Consider the following 20,874-nt stretch of genomic DNA (forward strand, 5'->3'; position numbering starts at 1 on the left):
TATTCTGCAACCTTGCTGAATTCATTTATTAGTTCTAATAGTTTTTGGGTGGAGACTTTAGGGTTTTCTAGATATAGTACCACGTCATCTGCAAATAATGACAGTTTTACCTCTTCCCTTCCGATTTGGATGCCTTTTATTTCTTTCTTGTCTGATTGCTGTGACTAGGACTTCTAATACTGTGCTGAATAGAAGTGGCGAGAATGGGCATCCTTGTCTTGTTCCAGAATTTAGCGGGAAGGCTTTCAGCTTTTCACCATTAAGTATGACATTGGCTGTGGGTTTGTCCTAAATGGCCTTTATTATGTTGAGATATGTTCCCTTGATACCCACTTTCAGAGTTTTTGTTATTAATGGATGTTGAATTTTGTCACATTGGTTTTTCTGCATCTATTGATACGATCATGTGATTTTTATCCTTCCTTTTGATAATGTGGTATATCACACTGATTAATTTGCATATATTGAATTACCCTTGTGACCCTAGAATAAATTCAGCTTGATCGTGGTGTATGATCCTTTTTATACATTTTTAGATTTGGTTTGCTAATATTTTGTTGAGGATTTTTGCATTTATATTCATCAAATATACTGGCCTGTAATTTCCTTTTTTTGTAGTGCCACACTGTGGCATGGAGTGAACAGGGCCAGAACATTCAGCTTGGGCTGGGGTACACACGCAGCAAAGCGGCTGTGGGAAACCCAGCAGCTCTGCTGCCATCAGAAGTGTGGGCTGCTTCTGGGGCACCTCTTGAGTAAATTCCAGCAATGGTCACCACTGCTGCCCCACCTGGGCTCCACCCCAGGGCTGGGTCACCTCTCCATCTCAAAGTCGAGTCTCTTCCCAGGTCCTGGCCACCCTAGATCCAGTGCCATGCTTGTGGCATGAAGTGAGCAGGGCTAGAACATTCTTTCAGCTCTGGCTGGAGAGCACAGCATGGCTGTTGCATGAAACCAGTAGCCTAGGGCAGCAGGCTACTGGTTTCTCTACCCTACCTGGGGGCAGTCTACCCACGCGGTACTCATGAGTGGAGCCCAGGCTTCTCTGTGGACTTCTGTGTATTTTTCTTACAACATTGGTTGTACAGGAGTCTTTCTGCCAATTTCCAGTTAGTTTTCGGTGAGAATTGTTCCACACGTTGATATATTTTTGATGTGTTCGTGGGGAGAGGTGAACTCCACATCTTCTTACACCACCCTCTTGATCTCCTATCAAGAGATGCATTTAAATATAAAGGTACAGATTGGTGGAACGTAAAAAGATTTTTTAAATATACCATGCTAACAGTAAACATAAGAAAGCTGCAGTAGCTATATAATGTCAGATAAAGTAGACTTCAAGACAAAAGGTGTTACTGGACTTTCAAAAGGACATTTAGTGCTGATAAAAGGAGCAATTTATCTGGAAGACATAGCAATCATAAACATGTTTGTGCTAATAACAGCCTTCAAATTACATGAAGAAAAAATTGATAGAATTAAATGGAGAAATAGACAAATCTACAGCCATAGTTAGAGATTTTCATACTTCTCTTTCAGTAACTGAAAGAATTTCTGGACAGAAAATCAGTAAGGACATAAAAGATCTGGAGAAAACTCACAGCCACCTTAACCTGTTTGACATTTATAGAAAAATATATCCAATAGCTGCAAAATACACCTTTTTTCAAATGCACGTGGTATGTTCACTAACTTAGACCATATTCTGGGCCACCAAATAAGTGTCCATAAACTTTCTTTTTTTTAATTAAGTAATTTATTTTTAAAATTAATTAGTTAATTAATTTGGCTGCATTGGATCTTAGTTGTGGCACGTGGGATCTTTGTCACGGCACGCAAGATCTTTCGTTGTGGCATGTGGGCTCTTCATTGCAGCGCGCGGGCTTCTCTCTAGTTGTGGCACATGGGCTCTAGAGCACGCGGGCTCAGGAGTTGTGGCGCACAGGCTTAGTTGCCCCGTGGCAGGTGGGTTCTTATTTCCCCAACCAGGGATTGAACTCTTGTCCCCTGCATTGGAAGGCGGATTCTTAACCACTGGACCACCAGGGAAGTCCCTCCATAAACTTTCAAAGATTGAAATTGCACTATGTTCTCTGACCACAATCTAATCCAGTTAGCAATCAGTGACATATAGGAAGTCCCTAAATATTTTAAAATTAAACAACATACTTATAAATAACCCATCAGTCAAAGAAGAAATCACAAAGAAAATTAAGAAGTATTTTTAACTGAATGATAATGAAATACATTAAAACTTGTGGGATACAACTAAAGCAGTGCTGAGAGGGAAAGGTATAACTTTCAGTAGTTATATTAGAAAAAAGAAAGGTAAAATCAGTTACTAAGGTACTAACTTAAGAAGTTGGAGAAAACAAGAACAAAACAAGCTTAAAGTATATGGAAGAAAGGAAACAATAAAGATGGAGAACCTCATGGGGGTTGGTGGTAGTAATGTTGCACAAAAGTCGAACATATGTATACCCTCATGACCTGGCAGTTTCACTCCCAGGTATATACCTAAGGGGAATGAGACCATATTTCCTCAAAAGGCTTGTACAAGAATGCTCATAGCAGCATTATTTGTAATACCCCAAGCTGAACACTACTTAAATGCCCATACATAGTAGAATGGATAAATAAATTTTTGCATATTCACACTGAAATACTATTTAGCAATAAGGTTAAACAGACTATAGTTCTTTACTTATAAGTAACAGATATAGCTAAATTTTACAAACATAATTTGAGTAAAAAAAGTCAGACACAAAAGAGCATAAAGTTCAGACATGGCTGAAACTTGTATATGCTGGTTAAAAGCCAGTATGGTGCTCACCCTTAGTGGGAGATCATGAATGGAACTGGACCTGAGGGGGACTTCTGAAGAGTTAGTAATGTTTTGTGTCTTAATCTGGGTACCGATTACATGGATGTGTTCAGATGTGAAAATTGATTGAGCTATACTGTGTTTGTGTATTTTTCTGCATGTATGTTACATTTCAGCAAAAAGACAAAAGAAAAAATTCATGGATAATATTTACAGCAAAACTAAGTGACAGTGTATCCCCATGAAACTCAAAATAAAAACAGGTAAGGGCAAATCATTCATAGCCACAAGATCAACAAGGAATGGACATCTGTGTAGGAGAAGGCAGAAGGAGTTGACAGACCATGGGAAAGACCTGACAAACAGGAGAATTCCTAAACAGCAAACATGTATTCACTAAAAAGCGTGGCATTCTGACAAGTGTGAGGTGGTATCTCATTGCATTTGAGGTGGTTTTGATTTACATTTCCCTTATGATTAGTGATGTCGAGTACCTTTTCATGTGCCTGTTGGCCATCTCTGTGTCTTCTTTGGAAAAATGTCTGTTCAGGTCTTCTGCCCATTTCTTATTCAGATTGTTTGTACTGAGTTGTATGAGTTCTTTATATATTTTGGATATTAACCCCTTAACAGACATATTATTTGCAAATATCTTCTCCCATTCAGTTAAGCTGCCTTTTTGTTTTGCTGATGGTTCCCTTTGCTGTGCAAAAGTTTTTTAGCTTCATATGGTTCCATTTGTTTATTTTTGGTTTTGTTCCCGTTGCCTGAGGAGACAGATCAAAAAAAATATTGCTAAGACCAATTTCAAAGAGCATACTGCCTGTGTTTTCTTCTAGGTGTTTTATGGTTTCAGGTCTTACATTTAAGTCTTTAATTCATTTTGAGTTTATTTTTGTAAATGATGTGAGAAAATGGTCTAGTTTCATTGTTTTACTTGTAGCTATCCAGTTTTCCCAGCACCACTAAGCCATAAAAAAGAATGAAATCTTGCAATCTGTGACAATATGGATGGACCTGGAGGGTATTATGCTAAGTGAATAAGTCAGACAGAGAAAGATAAAACAAATGGGTCCTAAAAAACCCAGAAACAGACTCAGATACAGAGAACAAACTAGTGGTTGAGAGAATGGGAGGATGGGTGAAATAGGTGAAGGGGATTAAGAGATACAAATTACCAGTTATAAAATAAATAAGTCACAGGGATGTAATGCACAGCACAGGGAATATAGTCAATAATATTATAATAACTTTGTATGGCACATAATTGATACAAATATAGAATCACTATGTTGTACATCTGAAACATATTATATTGTAAGTCAACTATACTTCAATTAAACATTTTTAATGAAAAAAATAAAAGTGTGGCAGTTCAGTTTAAGAACATTAGTTGAAATGGGAGGGGTTTTGCCCTCCAATAAAAACTGAATGAATACAAGGAACCTGTGGTCAGAAGGTCTGAAAGGGATGGAGCAGGCTAACCCTTAATGAACTCTTGAAAATGAGCCACCAGATCTCCCTACTCATACACGGTCCCACACTGAGGAGAAATTGCTGAGAATAGAATTCAAATTGAGCAGAACAGGAACAATAAAGAATAAGGAAAGAAAAGGTCTAGATAAGAATGGCAGAGAGGACCAGAACCAAGAACTCTAATCAAGCAAGTCATCGTATTCCTTTAACATACATAAAAACAGCAGAAAGGGAGCCTCTGTGAAGTTAGAAAAGCCACCCTGAACCATACTTCTTTCTAAAAGTTCAGGAAAGCTTAGTACACATAAGAATGAGCAACAGATTGTGATGATGGTTGCACAGTTCTGAATATACTAAAAACCACTGAATTGTACATTTTAAATGGGTGAATTTTATGGTATTTGAAAAATATCTCAATAAAGCTGTGAGAAAAATGAATAGAAAATTAATCAAGGTCAGATCCCACACAAAATTATTATGAGAAAAATGAGAGAATCAAAAGCATTCCATGTTGCTTACTTATTTTATGTATAGTAGTTTTTATCTGTTAATCCCATACTCCTAATTTCTCCCTCCCTCCCTCCCTCCCTCTCTGCTTTGGTAACCATAAATTTGTTTTCTATGTCTGTGGGTCAGTTTCTGTTTTGTATATAGATTCATTTGTATTATTTTTTAGATTCCACATGTAAGTGATATAATCTGAAAAAATACATATATATAACTGAATCACTTTGCTGTACACCTGAAACTAACACAGTATTGTAAATCAACTATACTTCAATTTAAAAAAAAAAAGAGAAAAAGGGGGGAAAAAACATTCCAGAAAGACACACTCAAAAAACAACAAATTTAAAATATACTGTTTAAAAATGAGTTGGAAGACATTAAGAAAATTAAATAAGACACGGAAGAACAATACAAAGCAGGATTAGAAAAACTCAGAACTGTAGTGACAACTTGGGGGAAGTAAGAAGAAAGAATCACTTCAGAAATGAAGGCTGAGGGACTTCCCTGGTGGTCAGTGGTTAAGAATCCGCCTTCCAATGCAGGGGATGCGAGTTCGATCCCTGGTTGGGGAACTAAGATCCCACATGCCATGGGGCAACTAAGCCCATGCACTCTGGAGCCCACGAGCCACAACTAGAGAGCCCACATGCCACAACAAAGAGCCTGCGTGCTGCAAATAAGATCCAATGCAGCCAAGTAAATTTAAAAAGAAAAGAAAAGAGAGGAAGGCTGGGACTTCCCTGGCGGTCCAGTGGTTAAGACTCCATGCTTCCACTGCAGGGAGCGCAGGTTCAGTCCCTGGTTGGGGAATTAAGATCCCACATGCCATGTGGTGTGGCCAAAAAATAAAAATAAAAAAAACAGAGATGAAGGCTAAGGCAGAACACTCTTCGACATAAATCGTAGCAATGTTTTTATGGATCTGTCTCCTCAGACACAGGAAACAAAAGCAAAAATAAACAAATGGGACCTAATTAAACTTTAAAACTTTTGCACAGCAAAGGAAACCAACAACAAAATGAAAAGACAACCTACAGAATGGGAGAAAATATTTTGCAAATGATATGCCCAATAAGGGGTTAATATCCAAAATATATAGACAGCTCATATAACTCAATATAAAAAATACTTAAAAATGGGCAGACAACCTGAGTAGACATCTTTCCAAAGAAGATATACAGATGGCCAACAGGAACATGAAAAGATGCTCCACATTGCTAATCATCAGAGAAATGCAAATCAAAACCATAATGAGATGTCACCTCACACCTGTCAGAATGGCTATCATCAAGAAGTCTACAAATAACAAATGTTGGCGAGGATGTATAGAAAAGGGAACCCTAGTACACTGTTGGTGGGAATATAAATTGGTGTAGCTACTATGGAAGGCAGTGTGGCAGTTTGTCAAAAAATTAAAATAGAACTACCATATGATCCAGCAATTCTACCCCTGGGTTTTTATCCAAAGAAAATGGAACACTAATTCAAAAAGATACATGCACCCCAATGTTCATAGCATCATTGTTTACATTACCCAGTATATGGAAGCAACCAAAGGTGTCCATCAGTAGATGAATAGATATAGAAGATGTGGTGTATATATATATACAGTGGAGTATTAGCCCTGAAAAGAGTGAAACTCTGCCATTTTCAACAACATGGATGGCCCCTAGAGGGTATTAATACTTAGTGAAATAAGTCAGAGAAAGACAAATACTGTATGATATCACTTATATGTGGAATCTAAAAAATAATAAAAAATATAACAAAACAGAACCAGACTCACAGATATAGAGGACAAACTAGTGGATACCAGTGAGGAGAGAAAAGGGAGGGAAGGGCAAGATGGTAGGGGATTAAGAGGTACCAGCTACTATGTATAAAATGAATAAGCTACAAAGATACATTGTACAGCACAGGGAATATAGCCAATTTTTTTTAACATCTTTATTGGAGTATAATTGCTTTACAATGGTGTGTTAGTTTCTGCTTTATAACAAAGTGAATCACTTATACATATGTCCCCATATCTCTTCCCTCTTGCATCTCCCTCCCTCCCACCCTCCCTATCCCACCCCTCTAGGTGGTCACAAATCACCAAGCTGATCTCCCTGTGCTATGCGGCTGCTTCCCACTAGCTATCGGTTTTACATTTGGTAGTGTATATATATCCATGCCACTCTCCTACTTTGTCCCAGCTTACCCTTCCCCCTCCCCGTGTCCTCAAGTTCATTCTCTAGTAGGTCTGTGTCTTTATTCCCATCCTGCTCTTAGGTTCTTCATGACCTTTTTTTTTTTTTTTTTTAGATTCCATATATATGTGTTAACATATGGTATTTGTTTTTCTCTTTCTGACTTACTTCACTCTGTATGACAGACTCTAGGTCCATCCACCTCACTACAAATAACTCAATTTCGTTTCTTTTTATGGCTGAGTAATATTCCATTGTATATATGTGCCACATCTTCTTTATCCATTCATCCGATGCTGGACACTTAGGTTGCTTCCATGTCCTGGTTATTGTAAATAGAGCTGCAATGAACATTGTGGTACATGACTCTTTTTGAATTATGGTTTTCTCAGGGTATATGCCCAGTAGTGGGATTGCTGGGTCGTATGGTAGTTCTATTTTTAGTTTTTTAAGGAACCTCCATACAGTTCTCCATAGTGGCTGTATCAGTTTACATTCCCACCAACAGTGCAAGAGGGTTCCCTTTTCTCCACACCCTCTCCAGCATTTATTGTTTGTAGATTTCTTGATGATGGCCATTCTGACTGCTGTGAGGTGATATCTCATTGTAGTTTTGATTTGCCTTTCTCTAATGATTAATGATGTTGAGCATTCTTTCATGTGTTTGTTGGCAAACTGCGTATCTTCTTTGGAGAAATGTCTATTTACATCTTCTGCCCATTTTTGTATTGGGTTGTTTGTTTTTTTTGTTTGTTTTTAATAAGTATAATTGTGATGGAAATTTATTTGTTTGTTTGTTTATTTATTTATGGCTGTGTTGGGTCTTCGTTTCTGTGCGAGGGCTTTCTCTAGTTGCAGCGAGCGGGGGCCACTCTTCTTCGCGGTGCGCGGGCCTCTCACTGTTGCGGCCTCTCTTGTTGCGGAGCACAGGCTCCAGACGCGCAGGCTCAGTAGTTGTGGCTCACAGGCCTAGTTGCTCCGCAGCATGTTTGATCTTCCCAGACCAGGGCTCGAACCCATGTCCCCTGCATGGGCAGATTCTCAACCACTGCGCCACCAGAGAAGCCCGGGTTGTTTGTTTTTTTGATATTGAGCTGCTTGTAAATTTTGGAGATTAATCCTTTGTCACTTGCTTCATTGACAAATATTTTCTCCCATTCTGAGGGCTGTCTTTTCGTCTTGTTTATGGTTTCCTTTGCTGTGCAAAAGCTTTTAAGTTTCATTCGGTCCCATTTGTTTACTTTTGTTTTTATTTCCATTTCTGTAGGAGCTGGGTCAAAAAGGATCTGGCTGTGATTTATGTCATAGAGTGTTCTGCCTATGCTTTCCTCTAAGAGTTCTATAGTGTATGGCCTTACCTTTAGGTCTTTTATCCATTTTGAGTTTACTTTTGTGTATGGTGTTAGGGAGTGTTCTAGTTTCATTCTTTTACATGTAGCTGTCCAGTTTTTCCAGCATCACTTATTGAAGAGGCTGTCTTTTCTCCATTGTATATTCTTGCCTCCTCTATCAAACATAAGGTGACCTCTGTGCATGGGTTTATCTCTGGGCTGTCTATCCTGTTCCATTGATCTGTATTTCTGTGTTTGTGCCAGTACCATACTGTCTTGATTACTGTAGCTTTGTAGTCTAATCTGAAGTCAGGGAACCTGCTTCCTCCAGCTCTGTTTTTCTTTCTCAAGATTGCTTTGGCTATTCGTGGTCTTTTGTGTTTCCATACAACTTGTGAAATTTTTTGTTCTAGTTCTGTGAAAAATGCCAGTGGTAGTTTGATAGGGATTGCATTGAATCTGTAGATTGCTTTGAGTAGTAGAGTCATTTTCACAATGTTGATTCTTCCAATCCAAGAACATGGTATATCTCTCCATCTATTTGTATCATCTTTAATTTCTTTCATCAGTGTCTTACAATTTTCTGCGTACAGGTCTTTTGTCTCCTTAGGTAGGTTTATTCCTAGGTATTTTATTCTTTTTGTTGCAATGGTAAATGGGAGTGTTTCATTAATTTCACTTCCAGATTTTTCATCATTAGTGTATAGGAATGCAAGAGATTTCTGTGCATTAATTTTGTATCCTGCTACTTTACCAAATTCACTGATTAGCTCTAGTAGTTTTCTGGTAGCATCTTTAGGATTCTCTGTGTATAGTATCATGTCATCTGCAGTGACAACTTTACTTCTTCTTTTCTGATTTGGATTCCTTTTATTTCTTTTTCTTCTCTGATTGCTGTGGCTAATACTTTCAAAACAGTGTTGAATAATAGTGGTGAGACCAGTTAGAATGGGCATCATCAGAAAATCTACAAACAACAAATGCTGGAGAGGGTGTGGAGAAAAGGGAACCCTCTTGCACTGTTGGTGGGAATGTAAATTGATACAGCCACTATGGAGAACAATATGGAGGTTCCTTAAAAAACTAAAAATAGAATTACCATATGATCCAGCAATCCCACTACTGGGCATATACGCATAAAAAAACCATAATTCAAAATGACACATGCACCCCAGTGTTCATTGCAGCACTATTTACAATAGCCAGGTCATGGAAGCAACCTAAATGCCCATCGACAGATGAATGGATAAAGAAGATGTGGTACATATATACAATGGAATATTACTCAGCCATAAAAAGGAACGAAATTGAGTCATCTGTTGAGACGTGGATGGATCTAGAGACTGTCATACAGAGTGAAGTAAGTCAGAAAGAGAAAAACAAATATCATATATTAACGCATGTATGTGGAACCTAGAAATATGGTACAGGTGAACCGGTTTGCAGGGCAGAAGTTGAGACACAGATGTAGAGAACAAACATATGGACACCAAGGGGGGAAAACCGCGGTGGCGTGGGGATGGTCGTGTGCTGAATTGGGCGATTGGGATTGACATGTATACACTGATGTGTATAAAATTGATGACTGATTAAAAAAAATAATTAAAAAATTTAAAAATAATTTAAAAAATAAAAAAATAAAAAATAGTGGTGAGAGTGGGCAACCTTGTCTTGTTCCTGATCTTAGTGGAAATGGTTTCAGTTTTTCACCATTGAGGACGATGTTGGCTGTGGGGTTGTCATATATGGCCTTTATTATGTTGAGGTAAGTTCACTCTATGCCTACTTTCTGGAGGGTTTTTATCATAAATGGGTGTTGAATTTTGTCGAAAGCTTTTTCTGCATCTATTGAGATGATCATATGTTTTTTATTCTTCAGTTTGTTAATATGGTGTATCACATTGATTGATTTGCATATATTGAAGAATCCTTGCATTCCTGGGACAAACCCCACTTGATCATGGTGTATGATCCTTTTAACGTGCTGTTGGATTCTGTTTGCTAGTATTTTGTTGAGGATTTTTGCATCTATGTTCATCAGTGATATTGGCCTGTAGTTTTCTTTCTTTGTGACATCCTTGTCTGGTTTTTGTATCAGCGTGATGGTGGCCTCGTAGGATGAGTTTGGGGGTGTTCCTCCCTCTGCTGTAGTTTGCAAGTTTGAGAAGGATGGGTGTTAGCTCTTCTCTAAATATGTGATGGAATTCACCTGTGAAGGCGTCTGGTCCTGGGCTTTTGTTTGTTGGAAGATTTTTAATCACAGTCTCAATTACAGTGCTTGTGATTGGTCTGTTTATATTTTCTGTTTCTTCCTGGTTCAGTCTCGGAAGGTTGTGCTTTTCTAAGAATTTGTCCATTTCTTCCAGGTTGTCCATTTTATTGGCATATAGTTGCTTATAGTAATCTCTCATGATCCTTTGTATTGCTGCAGTGTCAGTTTTTTCTCGTTTTTCATTTCTAATTTTATTGATTTGAGTCTTCTCCCTTTTTTTCTTGATGAGTCTGGCTAATGGTTTATCAATTTTGTTTATCTTCTCAAAGAACCAGCTTTTAGTTTTATTGATCTTTGCTATTGTTTCCTTCATTTCTTTGTCATTTCTTTCTCATCTGATCTTTACGATTTCTTTCCTTCTGCTAACTTTGGGGTTTTTTTGTTCTTCTTTCTCTAATTGCTTTAGGGGTAAGGTTAGGTTGTTTATTTGAGATGTTTCTTGTTTCTTAAGGTAGGACTGTACTGCTATAAACTTCCCTTTGGAACTGCTTTTGCTGCATCCCATAGGTTTTGGGTCGTCGTGTTTTCATTCTCATTTGTTTCTATGTATTTTTTGATTTCTTCAGTGATCTCTTGGTTATTAAGTAGTGTATTGTTTAGCCTCCACATGTTTGTATTTTTTACAGTTTTTTTCCTGTAATTGATATCTAGTTTCATAGCGTTGTGGTCGGAAACCATACTTAATACGATTTCCATTTTCTTAAATTTACCAAGGCTTGGTTTGTGACCCAAGACATGATCTATCCTGGAGAATGTTCCATGAGCACTTGAGAGGAAAGTGTATTCTGTTGTTTTTGGACGGAATGTCCTATAAATATCAATTAAGTCCATCTTGTTTAATGTATCATTTAAAGCTTGTGATTCCTTATTTATTTTCATTTTGGATGATCTGTCCATTGGTGAAAGTGGGGTGTTAAAGTCCCCTACTATGATTGTGTTACTGTCTCTTTCCCCTTTTATGGCTGTTAGCATTTGCCTTATGTATTGAGGTGCTCCTATGTTGGGTGCATAAATATTTACAGTTGTTATATCTTCTTCTTAGATTGATCCCTTGATCATTATGTAGTGTCCTTCTTTGTCTCTTGTAATAGTCTTTGTTTTAAAGTCTACTTTGTCTGATATGAAAATTGCTACTCCAGCTTTCTTTTGATTTCCATTTGCATGGAATGTCGTTTTCCATCCCCTCACTTTCAGTCTGTATGTGTCCCTAGGTCTGAAGTGGGTTTCTTGTAGACAGCATATATATGGGTCTTGTTTTTGTATCCATTCAGCCAGTCTATGTCTTTTGGTTGGAGCATTTAGTCCATTTACATTTAAGGTAATTATTGATATGTATGTTCCTATTACCATTTTCTTAATTGTCTTGGGTTTGTTTTTGTAGGTCCTTTCCTTCTCTTGTGTTTCCTGCCTAGAGAAGTTCCTTTAGCATTTGTTGTAAAGCTGGTTTGGTGGTGCTGAATTCTCTTAGCTTTTGCTTGTCTGTAAAACTTTTAATTTCTCCATTGAATCTGAATGAGATCCTTTCTGGGTAGAGTAATCTTGGTTGTAGGCTTTTCCCTTTCATCACTTTAAATATGTCCTGCCACTCCCTTCTGGCTTGCAGAGTTTCTGCTGAAAGATCACCTGTAACCTTATGGGGATTCCCTTTTATGTTATTTGTTGTTTTTCCCTTGCTGCTTTTAATATTTTTTCTTTATATTTAATTTTTGATAGTTTGATTAATATGTGTCTTGGTGTGTTTCTCCTTGGATTTATCCTGTATGGGACTCTCTGCTTCCTGGACTTGATTAACTCTTTCCTTTCCCATATTAGGGAAGTTTTCAACTATAATCTCTTCAAATATTTTCTCAGTCCCTTTCTTTTTCTCTTCTTCTTCTGGGACCCCTATAATTCGAATGTTGGTGCATTTACTGTTGTCCCAGAGGTCTCTGAGACTGTCCTCAATACTTTTCATTGTTTTTTCTTTATTCTGCTCTGCAGTAGTTATTTCCAGTATTTTATCTTCCAGGTCACTTATCCGTTCTTCTGCCTCAGTTAATCTGCTATTGATTCCTTCTAGAGAGTTTTTAATTTCATTTATTGTGTTGTTCATCACTGTTTGTTTGCTCTTTAGTTCTTCTAGGTCCTTGTTAAATGTTTCTTGTATTTTCTCCATTCTATTTCCAAGATTTTGGATCATCTTTACTATCATTACTCTGAATTCTTTTTCAGGTAGACTGCCTATTTCCTCTTCATTTGTTAGGTCTGATGGGTTTTTACCTTGCTCCTTCATCTGCTGTGTGTTTCTCTGTCTTCTCATTTTGCTTAACTTACTGTGTTTGGTGTCTCCTTTTCGCAGGGTGCAGGTTCTTAGTTCCCGTTGTTTTTGGTGTTTGCTCCCAGTGAGTAAGGTTGGTTCAGTGGGTTATGTAGGCTTCCTGGTGGAGGAGACTAGTGCCTGTGTTCTGGTGCTGAGGCTGGATCTTGTTTTTTCTGGTGGGCAGGACCACGTCCGGTGGTGTGTTTTGGGGTGCCTGTGACCTTATTTTGATTTTAGGCAGCCTCTCTGCTAATGGGTGGGGTTGTGTTCCCGTCTTGCTAGTTGTTTGGCACAGGGTGTCCAGCACTGTAGCTTGCTGGTCGTTGAGTGGAGCTGGGTCTCGGCATTGAGATGGAGATCTCTGGGAGATTTTCACTGTTTGATATTACGTGGAGCTGGGAGGTCTCTGGTGGACCAGTGTCCTGAACTCGGCTCTCCCACCTCAGAGGCACAGGCCTGATGCCTGGCTGGAGCACCAAGACCCTGTCATCCACACGGCTTAGAATAAATAGGAGAAAGAAAGAAAGAAAAAGTAAAATAAAATAAAGTTATTAAAATAAAATATAATTATTAAAATTTTTTTAAATTTAAAATGTAGTAAAAAAAAAGAAAAAAAGAAAGAAAGAAGAGAGCAACCAAACCAAAAAACAAATCCACCAATGATAACAAGCGCTAAAAGCTATACTAAAAAAAACCAAAATTAACAGACAGAACCCTAGGACAAATGGTAAAAGCAAAGCTATACAGACAAAATCACTCACAGAAGCATACACATACACACCTCCCAAAAAGAGAAAAAGGGAAAAAATATATATATATCATTGCTCCCAAAGTCCACCGCCTCAATTTTGGGATGATTCGTTGTCTCTTCAGGTATTCCACAGATGCAGGGTACATCAAGTTGATTGTGGAGATTTAATCCGCTGCTCCTGAGGCTGCTGGGAGAGATTTCCCTTTCTCTTCTTTGTTCCTGCAGCTCCTGGGGTTCAGCTTTGGATTTGACCCCGCCTCTGCGTGTAGGTCACCTGAGGGCGTCTGTTCCTGCCCAGACAGGACGGGGTTAAAGGAGCAGCTGATTCGGGGGCTCTGGCTCACTCAGGCCGGGGGGAGGGAGGGGTACGGATGCGGGGCGAGCCTGTGGCGGCAGAGGCCAGCATGACGTTGCACCAGCCTGAGGCGCGCCCTGTGTTCTCCCGGGGAAGTTGTCCCTGGATCACGGGACCCTGGCAGTGGCGGGCTGCCCAGGCTCCCGGGAGGGGCGGTGTGGATAAGTAACCTGTGCTTGCTCACTGGCTTCTTGGTGGCTGCAGCAGCAGCCTCAGCGTCTCATGCCCGTCTCGGGGGTCCGCGCTGATAGCCTCGGCTCACGCTGGTCTCTGGAGCTCCTTTAAGTGGCGCTCTTAATCCCCTCTCCTCGCGCACCAGGAAACAAAGAGGCATGAAAAAGTCTCTTGCCTCTTCGGCAGCTCCAGACTTTTTCCCGGACTCCCTCCCGGCTAGCTGTGGTGCACCAGCCCCTTCAGGCTGTGTTCACACAGCCAACCCCAGTCCTCTCCCTGGGATCCAACCTCCGAAGCCCGAGCCTCAGCTCCTAGCCCCCGCCCGCCCCGGCGGGTGAGCAGACAAGCCTGTCGGACTGGTGAGTGCTGGTTGGCACCAATCCTCTCTGCGGGAATCTCTCCGCTTTGCCCTCCGCACCCCTGTTGCTGCGCTCTCCTCCGTGGCTCCGTAGCTTCCCCCCCCTCCTCCACCCCCGTCTCTGCCAGTGAAGGGTCTTCCTAGTGTGTGGAAACGTTTCCTCCTTCACAGCTCCCTTCCAGAGGTCCAGGTCCCATCCCTATTCTTTTGTCTCTGTTTTTTCTTTTTTCTTTTGCCCTACCCAGGTACGTGGGGGAGATTCTTGCCTTTTGGGAAGTCTGAGGTCTTCTGCCAGCGTTCAGTAGGTGTTCTGTAGGAGTCATTCCACATGTAGATGTATTTCTGATGTATTTGTGGGGAGGAAGGTGATCTCCACTTCTTACTCTTCCACCGTCTTCCCAATATTTTATGATAACTCTAAATGGAATATAATATATAAAATATTATATCAACATGTTGTACACCTGAAACTAATATTGTAAATCAATTCGACTTCAATTTGAATAAAAGAAAAGAAATGAAGGCTAAACTAGAAGAAAACAAGAATGAGTGAATATAACAGAAAATGCCTTTCTAAAGTAAAAAGGAAAATGTTTTAAATCAAAAAGAGACAAAGATGAACAGATTTCTAGAAAAAGTGACAAATATGAAAGATAGCAAAGAAGACCTGACATATGGATAATAAGATTACCTGAAGAAGAATACCGAAGCAAGGAAAAAGAAAAAAATGCTTAAAACTAATATTGGATGGACCTAGAGACTGTCCTACAGAGTGAAGTAAGTCAAAAACAAATACCATATGCTAACGCACATATATGGAATCTAAGAAAACGGTACTGATGAACTTAGTGGCGGGGAAGGAATAAAGATGCAGATGTAGAGAATGGACTTGAGGGCATGGGGAGGGGGAAGGGTAAGCTGGGACGAAGTGAGAGACTGGCATGGACATATATACACTACCAAATGTAAAATGGATGGCTAGTGGGAAGCAGCCGCATAGCACAGGGAGATCAGCTCAGTGCTTTGTGACCACCTAGAGGGGTGGGATAGGGAGGATGGGAGGGAGATGCAAAAGGGAGGGGATATGGGGATATATGTATACATATAGCTGATTCACTTTGTTGTACAGCAGAAACTAACACAACATTGTAAAGCAGTTATACTCCAATAAAGATATTTTTTTAAAAAACCTAATATTGAGGAAACTTTAGATTTGCTTTTAAAAAGCACACCGTGTACCTAAGAATTTTGACCCAGAATGAGCAACAAGACACATTCTAATAAAATTACTAGACTTTTTTTAAAAAAAGAAATGCCTTGGATACTTCAGCAAAAACAGCAGGTGGGTTGTAAAGGAAGGAAAATTAGATCATCTTCAAACTTTTTGACACCAACACTTTATGCCAGAAGAAAATGGAGTAACATTTAAGATACTCAAGGGGAAAAAATGTGAGCCAAGGACATTATATCTGGTAAAACTGACTTTTAGGTATAAAGGGTACAGGTATTTATCAACATGCAGGAACTCAGGAAATATTGGTCCCATGATCCCTTTCTGAGGAATTTGCTAGAGAATGAGCTTAAGACAACCAAAGTGATGAGAGAGACATTGATATAAGGACTATCAGTCAACATTAAATATATAGTTACTTATAGAACTAAGACTAAATGAGATTTGAAAGAGACAAAGTATTAATGTCTATATGCCCAGTGCTCTGGTAATGTAGATATAGTGTAACTTTTAATGGAGAAATGGGGAAAGAATATGCAAAAAAAAAAAAGAACTGTTCTCAGCAATTATATTGGTAACAGTATTAGTGTTATTCCAGGACTGTGTAATGTGAGATAATATTAACTGAGTAATTATGAGATATTCAAATTCCATCATCCTCTGTCTTTGAGAGCTAAGACTTTTAGTGTGGAAGAATACAGATGTAATTCAAAAGAATTTGCGTTAGAAACAAAACACCCCTGTAGTCCTGAATATGAACTCATGAGAAATTTTATTGAAAAGCACACACACACACACACACACACACACACACACTTTTGCTTTATCCACTGAAAAGGCTTAGAAACAATGACCAGCCCAGAAGCAATGAGCACACCTAGTAACCCAGGTTCTGTTCTTGAAATACCATTCCCATTAAAAGAAACCAGGATGTCTTAGAGAAATAGCTAATTCCAAGTTTGCAGCAGGAAATAAATAAGATGAGCTTGGAACATCTTGTCATAAAGGATAGGAAAGAAGCTTTCAAAGACTACTATGGTCATATCAAAAGGACTCAGAAGCCACTTTGAAGACGTTTCTACTGGCCAAAGACAGTTTGGCTTGAAAAAGGATAATTGCCACTAGCAACGAGCACATCTGGTGCCCAAATCTTGGTTTCTAATACTATTCTCCAATTAAAGGCTCCTTAGAGAAATGGATAATTCTAGGGCTGGACAGGGAATATACAAGATGAACCTGAAATATCTTGTAGTACTAGAAAATAAAGAAGCACTCAAAAAACAACAGCAGCAAACAAAAAACTATTGAGGTATGTTAATGTGACACAGGGCCTTCTGAAAGAACTGTTACTGGCCAAAACTGGAAGAATGTGAGCAGGAAAATAACAGTATTGGATTATAACACAAGGAATAAAATGTGTCCGTGAGTCTATAGTGATAGAAATAAATGATTACATAAATAGATGGGGGCGAAGAGACCAATCTCCCCTACAGAAAAATTCTAAATAATTTGTGTATATACACCTGTCTCAAGGAGGTGCAGCATAACTCCTCACCCCTTAAGTGTAGGCTATGTTTAGTTACTTGCTTCCAAAGACTATAATATAGAAGGAGGGGGGAGCAGTTGGGGACCCTACAAACACTACCTTAAGTGATCCCAGTTAACATCAGTAGTGATAAGTCATGTTGGTGGTGTGTAGCCTTGGTTTGATGTGATAAGGAGGAAACTTCGCTGTGTTATTCTCTTCCAAAAGTCATAACCCTAATCTAATTATGAGAAAAATATGAGGCAACCCCAGGTTGAGGGACATTCTGCAAAATACCTGATGAGTACCCCTCAAAACTGTCCATGTCATCAAAAACAAGGAAAGTGAGAAATTCTCACAGCCAAGAGGAGACGAAGGAGAGAGAGGGCTAATGTAATATGGAATATTTGATGGGATCCTGGAACCAAAAAAAAAAAAGGACATTACGTAAAACCTAAGGAAATCTGAATAAAGTATGAACTTTAGTTGTTAGTTATGTATGTGTCAGTATTGGTTCACTAGTTATGACACACAAGCCATAGTAATGTAAGATGTTAACAATAAGGGAAATTGGGTACGGATGTATAAGAACTCTGTACTGTCTTCTCAATTTTTCTGTAAATTAAAACTAAAATTAGAAAGCTTATTTGAATATTTTTTAGAAATCATTGCAATTCATTGAAACCCATCAAGTATGTTTAAATCCGTGAGTTCATAACTATAGTTAAAACAAAAATTGTTCAATTTCAGAGGATGATAAGGAACCAATTTATTACCTTGAGAAATGGTAAATTAAAGCAGAAGAATCAAGCATTAATCTTGTTTTCTTTTCCTGGGTGACTAAATGGTAGTAGATGAGGGAAAGCCTCTCTTTATAAAAGCATTCTACTTAATAAAAAAAGAAATGTTAAAGAGTATCACCATTTTGAAACCCTGGGAAAATTAACAAATCTAGGCATTGAGCATCAACACCTGCTAACATCACAACATATGAGACACAGATACTGTGTGCCACCTGCTGGGGGAGGACAGCACCACCTGTATTCATGAGAAGGGATCAACCCTGAGTCATATCAAGCTCTGTGCCCACTTGCCAATCTGCAGAAATACAGAAGAACATGTTGGACTCCATCATGACTATGCAGCCGGCAAAATCCAGATTTGGGGAAACTACAGGTCAAATGCCCCAGCCTCTTCAATAGAGAACTTGTAAGGAAAAAAAGGGATGGAAGAAGAAACCTGTAGATTAAAAATATATCAAGGGCTTCTCTGGTGGCGCAGTGGTTGAGAATCTGCCTGCCAATGCAGGGGACACGGGTTCGAGCCCTGGTCTGAGAAGATCCCACATGCCGCGGAGCAACTGAGCCCGTGAGCCACAATTGCTGAGCCTGCGCGTCTGGAGCCTGTGCTACGCAACAAGAGAGGCCGCGATAGTGAGAGGCCCGCGCACCGCGATGAAGAGTGGCCCCCGCTTGCCACAACTAGAGAAATCCCTCGCACAGAAACAAAGACCCAACACAGCCATAAATAAATAAATAAAAATTAAAAATATATATATATATCAAAATATTTGAAAATGGGTAAGACTAACCTCAAAAGCATTATGCTAAGTGAAAGAAGTCAGACACAGAAGACCACGTTGTTACTTGATTCCATTTATGTGAAATGTTCAGAATAGGCAAATCTATAGAGATAGAAGGTAGATTGGTGATTTCCAGGGAGGGAAGGAATGGGAATTAACTGCCAGTGAGCACAGGGTGTCATTTGGTAGATGCTCATGGAGAAGCTTTGGGGATGGGTACAGAAAATCTATATCTTGACCCAAGTGAAGGCTATAGAGGTATAGCCTCCTTATCAAATTTTAAGTCATATATATTTTTGTGTGATTTCCAGTATCTTTTATTTTACAATAAAAGGGTTAAAAAAAACAGAACACAAGACTCCTAAGCTGTAAGGAGAGATCAGATTCCCCACATATTTCATTCTTTATCATGGTAATGAGAGTATTTCTCGTGGGCAAATTCAAGGTAGCTAGGAAATGTTCCTTTACCTCACAAAGGAAAGAAAAAAATCGTGCAAAAGAGACCTAGTGTTTGGTACACTGCATGACAAGTGGCATTTGGACCTCAGACCCTGTTCCAAACGTGCAAAATAACACACATTCTTTTCTGGTAGGTTCAGCTGCCCCGTGATTTCCAATTTTATACACACACAGAATTGTAGAACTGTAATAAAGGACACGGATGAAGGAGGAGAAGTCACCTATAGTCCCACCTCCCTGGCAAATCACAAATCATAAAATCATAAATATTTTTTACTTTAGTGTTTTTGTCAGGCGAGTGTGATAACCACTATACTATGGAAACACTTCAGTGTTTTTGGTTTGCTGGGGTTCTGTTGGTCAGTTGGTGTTTTTGTTTTCTGTTGTGAGGGGTTGGCCATTCTAGCAAGAATTCTTTCCCAAAATAGAATTCATTTTGAGGGGCAACTTTTATGTTTTTGCTTTCTTGTGAAAACCACTCAGAGGATCCCGTCTTACTATTATTTAACATGTCACCTGTTAAGTAATAGTAAGTACTCTCCCCAGTTCTGCTGGCCCCAGGGTAGGCAGCTAGGTATATATTCCTTGTTCTCTTGTTACGTGGTCGTATTCAGAGTGGAGCTGGGGCCCGTGACAGTCGCTCTTTCCCTCACCCCTGCTTTCTCATTTTTCTGCTTGCGCAGAGTTCAGAACAGCAGCTCAGCGACAAGATCAGGAACAGGAGGAAGAGGATGATGAACAGGCAGTCCACAGAGCTCGGGAGTGGGATGACTGGAAGGACACCCATCCTAGGGGCTATGGCAACCGGCAGAACATGGGTTAGTCTCCCCACAACAAGACAGGACTGCAGGGGCTTCTGTCTTCCCCACCAGGGAAAGCTGTGCAGTCTTCCCCTCCCTGGGCTCCTGCTTCAGCCGTGTACAACGAGGGCAGAGATGCTTAATCTTGCTTTGCGTTCATTAACATGTCAAACAATTAAGTGTGTATTTGTGCCCTAGATGATGAGCCAGCAATCTTGTCTTGGAATTATAATCCTCATCATGGTATATTCCCCTTTTCTTAAGTGGAAAGAAAAGAGTACTGAGAAATGGTTCTGTATAATCAACGGCTGTATGAATGCTCTTTGAAAAATAAAAGTCCCCGCTATCATGTGAGCCTGTGCAGAAATATGAGTATCAGCTGCTTTCTTCCAGGGGGTGAGGGGAGGGGGTCAGCTGTGGGTCCCTGGGCTTATGGAGAGATCCTAGTCATCTCCCTTTGATGTGGGCAGTGAGTTACCCAGCATCAGAGCTGCCCAGACTGGCTGGAGCTTGCTTTCTCCTTTCTACCCCAGTGCTGTGAACTAACCCAACACTTGCTTTACAAGGGACAAGCACAAAAGCCAGGACTTGCCCTGCCACACGGTTCTATTTTCAGGAATTACAGCTGTAAATGAACAGAACGTAACAATCCTATCTACCCAATCTTCCTTGCGTCAGCCATGAGAAATGAGGAAACCGATGAGGCACTATGAGAGCCATCCTTGTGTGAGCATCTGA

At 39.6% G+C, this 20,874-nt stretch overlaps 1 protein-coding gene across 1 annotated transcript in view; it reads left to right on the top strand.

Annotated features, from left to right (window-relative positions):
- Positions 1 to 20,503, top strand: part of IGBP1 (immunoglobulin binding protein 1) — a 38,232-nt gene extending 17,729 nt beyond the window's left edge. Inside the window, exon 6 of the mRNA XM_068534054.1 lies at positions 20,020 to 20,503. Within this exon, the coding sequence (XP_068390155.1) occupies positions 20,020 to 20,159 (140 nt within the window). The 3' untranslated portion in view covers positions 20,160 to 20,503. The remainder of the gene's footprint in view (positions 1 to 20,019) is intronic.
- The last annotated feature ends 371 nt before the right edge of the window (positions 20,504 to 20,874 follow it).

This window comes from Eschrichtius robustus, chromosome X (genome assembly GCF_028021215.1).
Source record: "Eschrichtius robustus isolate mEscRob2 chromosome X, mEscRob2.pri, whole genome shotgun sequence".
NCBI classification, from domain to species: Eukaryota; Metazoa; Chordata; class Mammalia; order Artiodactyla; family Eschrichtiidae; genus Eschrichtius; species Eschrichtius robustus.